At 32.3% G+C, this 6,788-nt stretch overlaps 1 protein-coding gene across 1 annotated transcript in view; it reads left to right on the top strand.

Annotated features, from left to right (window-relative positions):
- Positions 1-6,788, top strand: part of LOC111697661 (rho GTPase-activating protein gacF) — a 54,491-nt gene that overhangs the window by 33,457 nt on the left and 14,246 nt on the right. The window contains exons 7-8 of the mRNA XM_023467737.1: positions 1,014-1,176; positions 5,771-5,873. Of these exons, the coding sequence (XP_023323505.1) occupies positions 1,014-1,176; positions 5,771-5,873 (266 nt within the window). The remainder of the gene's footprint in view (positions 1-1,013; positions 1,177-5,770; positions 5,874-6,788) is intronic.

Genomic DNA, 6,788 nt, shown 5'->3' with positions numbered 1-6,788 from the left:
CCCCCGCCCCTATTAGACTTGTTGCACCCAGAATGTTAATAACAAGATGGTAGGAGCTGAAACCGTTAATCTATCCGTATCGATATTAGGTTAGGTATACGTTTAAAACGACAAAGGCAGATTTGTTTTTTATATAATTAAACTGTCAATTAGTAGTCAACGAGACTATGGAGACCAACTGTTTTAATTATTCTGAATTTTAACAAAGATTTAACCATATTCAACTAAATCGAAACTCGTAAGGCTAGGAAAGGTAAAATTAATGATGTAACCTAAGTAGAAGCAATGTAACCCAATTGTTAAAAATATCAATCTCCCCCCCCCCCTTACCGTTCTCATTTTCCAAACGCCCTTTTTCTCACTGTGATTTTAACAAGAATTCTTTCTTATTTCAAAGCCTTTTATCTGGACTAGTTTCAGTAAAAGGAAGTTACTTAAAACTAACCATATTCTCTAATCCTTGCAAAAAAGTAATCCTATATATTGACGTATAATTAAAATCAAAGATTTCAAACGTTTGATCCTTCGTCTTATTAAAAAGGAGGGAATTTAGAAACGATTTAAAATTAGGGTTGTAGAAGGGGTTAGAGTAGAGGGTGAAAGGGGAGAAAAAGGGGTACAGTAAAATTATTAAATGAAAAAGAATTAATACGGGGTCGAAGAAAAGGATAGATATGGAAAAGAAAGGGTTATCTCACAAGGAAAACAAACGAAAGAAAATATACAAGAAAAAGAATCTATAACAAGGAAGACTAAAGAGAGGCCGGGAGCTCTAAACCTAGAACTACAAGGATTAAAGATCTGAGAACAATAGATAATAGACCGCCATGACAGAATGAACAGGGTTTGAATAATGACCCACACTGATTCCTATTCTTTGAAATAAAATATGACTATCGCATATCTTTGGTTCATTTAAAGCCCAAGATAGAATCAAGAGCATGGGAAAACGAACTCGATTTCTCCGGGTCCCTCCCTCACCTCGTAGGTTTGATTATCAGGCGACCTTCCAGGATACGCACGATGCTCAGATTCCAGTCTGGAAGAGAAACGGAAAGTTCGTCTCTTTTTTCCGGAGCTTCATCAGTCCTAGGACGAAGGAGAAGGAGAAGGTTGGGATGAACCGTGTGTTTGGATTGGAACTGACCAAGCTTCTAGCAGATACTGGAGACGAAGGTAGATTTACACGATAAAAAGCAAATCAAGATGACAAATCCTTTTTGAACGAGTAAAAAGCTAAATTTTTAAAAGAACAAATTGAAAAGATCTAAATTTATTCAGCAAAAAACAATTTAAAAAACAGATATCTTAAGAGAAGGTGGATTTTTGAATTTTTCCAAACATGTTGAAATGAATATGAATACCATCCATTTGTCTGTTTTTTTTGGTATTTCAAAAATTGTTTGATATAAGGCTAAAAAACTTGTTTTTTTATACTTAATTATATCTTTCCTAAAAACCGGTTTTTTTGCAAAGAATTTGCTTAAAAGTCAGGTTTTTTTTAAGAATTTAACGTTTCTGGCTCACAATCTGATTTACAAAAAAAAAGAATTTTAGCATTTTTATTAAAAAAATGCCATCGCATAGTTTTTAATGTTTACAGTAGCATTTTTAGAGAATGAAAAGAAACTGAAACTTAATCTAATCTTTTTACAACCTGATTTCGTAGACCTTTAATATTTCAAAATATGAATTCTGCTAGATCAAATAATTAAAGGTTTGCAAAATCAAGTCACATAGATAAAAAGATTAAAGGGATTGTAAGCGTAATTTCAAGTGACCCTCCAGGCAAAGATTGCAATGCCCGATTTACAACGGTAGCCTTGAATCCTTGATCTGATGAAAAATGTGGAAGATACCGTCGTTTTCCTTACTCTAAAAGTGTTAACTCTGATAATTTCTCTTTTGCTTCATATAAGCAAGAAATGCGCCAACCACTTTCGCTTAGAACCTACACGAATGAAATAAACAGTTTAATGAAACAAAAACATGGATATTTGATTCATACTTGATAATTCAAAGCTTTTGATGGAACCGTTGTAAATTGGACAATGCCATCGTTGCACGGAGGGTTACAGCCCCTTTAAGGCAAGTGTTTAAGTACATATGGAGAAATATATGTAAGTTTATCTAAACCTGTATTTAGAGTCCAACAAGGGACTATTGTAACATCATTATGAAGTGTAAACTGTCTCTGTTAAACTCAGAAATAGCAATAAACATTAGCATTAAGCGGGATAGAGTAGGGAGAAGAGGGGAGTTGTTCTAGTTTGGAATGCCTCTTAATGGAGAAATAGTTGCAGGGGATGGCGATGTAAAAATTTTAGATGGGTGCGTTGAGGGATTAAACTCATTGAACTCAGATCTGAAAAAAATCCTCGAAATTTTTTATTTTACTTTTAAATCCATATTCGATTCATTCAATATAATATTTATTATTGAAAAAGAAAATTGATTAATTATTATAATGTCATCATTAAGATATTCAATATCTTAATGATGACATTATGTGTTGAATGTTTAAGGCTATTAGCAAGATGTGTTAAAAGATGGAAAAGGGGGTTCCGACAGGATGTATTGTAGGACCCTTCTTTATTCACAATGTTAGGGTTGTCCTTCAATGGATATTCTACAACAGACAAACTGACACTAATTGCCTTGCTAGCATTCTTCAGCCAGATGCAGGGAATAAAATCCTTTCAGCCGGCCCGGGTCTGTTGATTTTTTCATTTTAAAAACTTTTATTTGATTAACAAAGGATCCTTGGTGAGCTGGGGCATGCATTATCTAAATTAAGTATCTTTAAGTTAAAGTTCAGATTAGAGTTTTTATTTTATTTAAAACGATTACTATTTGCATTTGTTCACTATATTTATGAATATACATTGCCTGCTAACCTTTATCTGATCAATTATGCGAAAGATATCGTCGGTTTTCTAGCTTAAAAAGTGTTTAATTCTGATAATTTCCTCCCATTCTATTTTGGGTATGTTGAATATCACTTGAAATTCAGTCGACAATCCTTTTTATTTTAAAATATTTGACCTTGTTAATTTTTTAAATTCATTCCATTTAAATATTTACAAAGACTGAATTCAAGCAACGCTTGGGAACCCAACTTTGTATGGAAACTATACTTCTTATGTTAAAGTCACCCCAATCAAATTAAAATATTTTAGCTAAAAATATTCCCGTGGTCAAGGGGCTCCTGATTGATCATTTAAACAGACAGACAAACAGAGATCACATATTTATACAAGGTGACCCAAATAATCAGGGATTTGCGTTTTTAAGCCTCAATATTATTTTTTAGTGACTTGAAGAAAACTGAAGAATCGGAAAGCGGAAACCTTACTAAGAAACCCCATTTAAAATTTGAAAAAAACATATCCTAGAGCACATTTTCAAGTCATTTAAAAAGATTAAAAGGACTGAAAAACACTAATCCCTGTTTGTTATGGGGCACCCAGTATATATATTTATGGGGCACCCAGTATATATATTTATGGGGCACCCAGTATATATATTTATGTAAGTACATTTAAGATTTAGTCAAATTTGGCTAAACTGAAGGTCTAAAGAAAAGGTGCTAAGAATTAAACAACTAATATTACCTAAGGGTGCATACTGTATTCATTAATTTCAGGTTTTAAATTCTAGTCTCTAATTGGAATATAGTTTTGGCATATCTGAACATCTTCTTAAATTCGTTTAACCTTGATCAGGTTTACAGATAATTCTTTGTTGATTGTTCAGTTCTTCATTGTTTAATAGGCCCTGGCTAATTGACATGTTACCTAAGGCTATTTTTCAATTTTTTTAAAATAAATTATTTTTTCAGTGGTCATATGTGCAGAATCCAAAGGTTTTTTTATCTTTGAATTAACATATTGGCCATTTATAAATCGTACTTTGTACGTTTATTATAGTATTTTTTCCTTTTTTTCCACTTGATTTTCATTTTATCAATTGGTCTATGATTTTTTCCACGACGTCTGACATCTGAAATTATTTATTTGTATTAAACAGATTTGATCATGTTTAATTTCAATGAGATTAGACTGATGTATAATATTGGACCCTGCTGGGAACTGTTTGGATTAAATATTGAAATAATTATCAGTCTTCCAATTATATTAGTTTGTAGTGATTAAAGTTTGGGTTTCATGTTTCCGGCATTAATTGTAATTAGTTCAATATTCATTGATGGATTGGTACCTGTATCAGGCTACAAAAATATAAAGATTAGGAAAGTGGAGTTTGTTGCGACCAATTAGTTTCTTTCATTCCCATGCCACGCCCCTTAAACCAATTCCATTTAAATCGACTAACAGGGTCATCATTTTTATTTTATATCTCAATTCAGGGATGTAGAATTCAGTTTTTTATTGTGTATTTTTAATATAACGATCCAGCTAATACATAATACATAATAAATGATAATTACGATTTATAAACTGGGATTTTTGCACGGATTATTATAAGAAACAGAAATAATTTCTTACAATAAAAAACAACTTTTTTGTGTTGGAGCTTTTTTCTGGAATTACAAATTATGTCCAACATATGAATTTTTTATATAAAAAATGGATTATTAGTCCTATCTTGCGCTCGTCTTTTTTGCAAACCTTATTATAGTCCCTTTCTAACCTGTAGCAGTCAAACCTAGCTCTGTTAGATCTAGATTCTAGAGATCCTAGACTGGTTTAAAAACAATCCGTCTCACACTGTATTTCAATTTAAATAAATGGAGGAAAGATTTTTATCAAATTTATAAAATGTGGAGAGTGTCACAGAATCAATTTTTTAAACGAACACGTTAGGTTAGGTGGCCGGGTATAGGAGATATACTAGGTGGCCGGGTATAGGAGATATACTAGGTGGCCGGGTATAGGAGATATACTAGGTGGCCGGGTATAGGAGATATAATAGGTGGCCGGGTATAGGAGATATACTAGGTGGCCGGGTATAGAAGATAGACCCATGGGACTTTTATTTAAGGCAATTAAAAAAAGATTACTTGTTATTTTTCCGAATAAGATATTGATGTGTTCCAACTGTTTAAAAGTTTTATCTTTTTGTCTTTATAGGACGGACATACTCAATACTGTCGGAGTTTATAGGGGGGACATATTTGCTGAATACTCTTCAGTAGGAGGACTAGTGAACCTCGCATTATTGCACTAAACTCAATACTGTCGGAGTTAATAGGACGGACATATTTGCTGAATACTCTTCAGTAGGAGGACTAGTGAACCTCGCATTATTGCACTAAACTCTATACTGTCGGAGTTTTTGATAGATCAAAATGACTTTGGTTCTTTAGAAATAGACGATAAAATCGTTGGTATAGATCATCTGATGTTAATTAGATTTAACGGTTTAGGGTTACTTACTATTAGTTTTTGCCACAAACTAAAACTTTCTAATCCGTCTGTCTTTGCAACCTGATCGTGTAAACCTTTAATATTTCAAAATGTAAATTCTGGCGAATAAGATAGCCTAAGATTGAAATATCAAAGTTTACACAATCAGGTTGTGAAAATTTAGGGATAAAAAATTTTCATTAACGATCTGAAAAAAACTATAAAAAAAATTTAGTGTGGTATCTGGTGGCTATTGTAGAATTTAAAACCCAGAAAACATTGTAGCACTGCAGTGTCCACACAAAAAATCGTTTGCCATAGTGCCTTCTACTTTAACTTGAAATATTTGATCTAACAGAATTCATATTTTGAAATATAAATGTTTAATGTTTGATATATTTTAGTTCCCCAAGTACTGAGGATATGTTCCCAGCTTCTGGAAGAGAAGGGCATTATTGACGGAATATACAGGGCTCCGGGGATATCACATAATATACAGAGAATCAAGTAAGCAGATCATTAGGGATTTTTAGGGACTTTAAGGGTACTCAAGTGAACCTCCATACAAAGATGACAATGCTAGATTCCCAACATTATCTTTGAGACCTTTATTTAACCAATAATGCGGAAACCAGATCTGATCGTTTTTCTAGATTTAAATGTGTTTAATTCTGTAAATTCCAGATGTGTTCCTGCAGTAGAAATACGCAACTCGCAAGTGACTTTTGTATAAAGAAACCACAATTAAAAATAATTAGTTTTTTAAAATTATAAACATATCATATAAAATTCATGTTTGATTAGACAAAGCTTTTAAGAGCACTGTGAATCGAGCGTTGCTCTCTCTGCATACGTAGAGTCACCTAAAATTACTCTTACAGTCTCTTTAAGGTCAAAACTATAGATATAGGTATGTTTGTAAAGGTGAATATTATTATCAGGGTCATTTTCATAATTTTTTTGTCACAGTAAAGTTATGGAGACATATGACTGACAATTGTAGATCAAGTTCATTATCAAGATTATACTTAATTCTGGAACTAAAAATAATTCCTTCATCAACAAAAAAATGTTTGTGAAAATACTATATTTTTCCAGAAATCTCGTTTACTGGAAAAGGTGGTGGTTGCAGGGGTGGATGGGATTTTTCAAATTCTTTAGATAATATAAACGTTAACATTTGCATTCTGCATTCTGCATAGAATTCCTGTTTGAAGTCATGAATAAAGATCCTATAGTTCCAATTATTTAAATACTGTAACCTGAGTCTAAAACTAAAGAATGCGCGAATTTTAAGTTCGAGGTTAAAAGTTCTGTAAAATAATGAATAGCTACTTAAATATTAAACTTTCTCAATTTTAAATTTGAATTTCCCGGGAAAATCTGAACCAATCAGAGAAAAGGATTTACGGAGAATATTAC

The sequence above is a fragment of the Eurytemora carolleeae genome, unplaced genomic scaffold, assembly GCF_000591075.1.
Source record: "Eurytemora carolleeae unplaced genomic scaffold, Eaff_2.0 scaffold115, whole genome shotgun sequence".
Lineage (NCBI taxonomy): Eukaryota > Metazoa > Arthropoda > Copepoda > Calanoida > Temoridae > Eurytemora > Eurytemora carolleeae.
The sequence above is the reverse complement of the archived record's forward strand: the minus strand, read 5'-3'. Positions and strand labels throughout refer to the sequence as shown.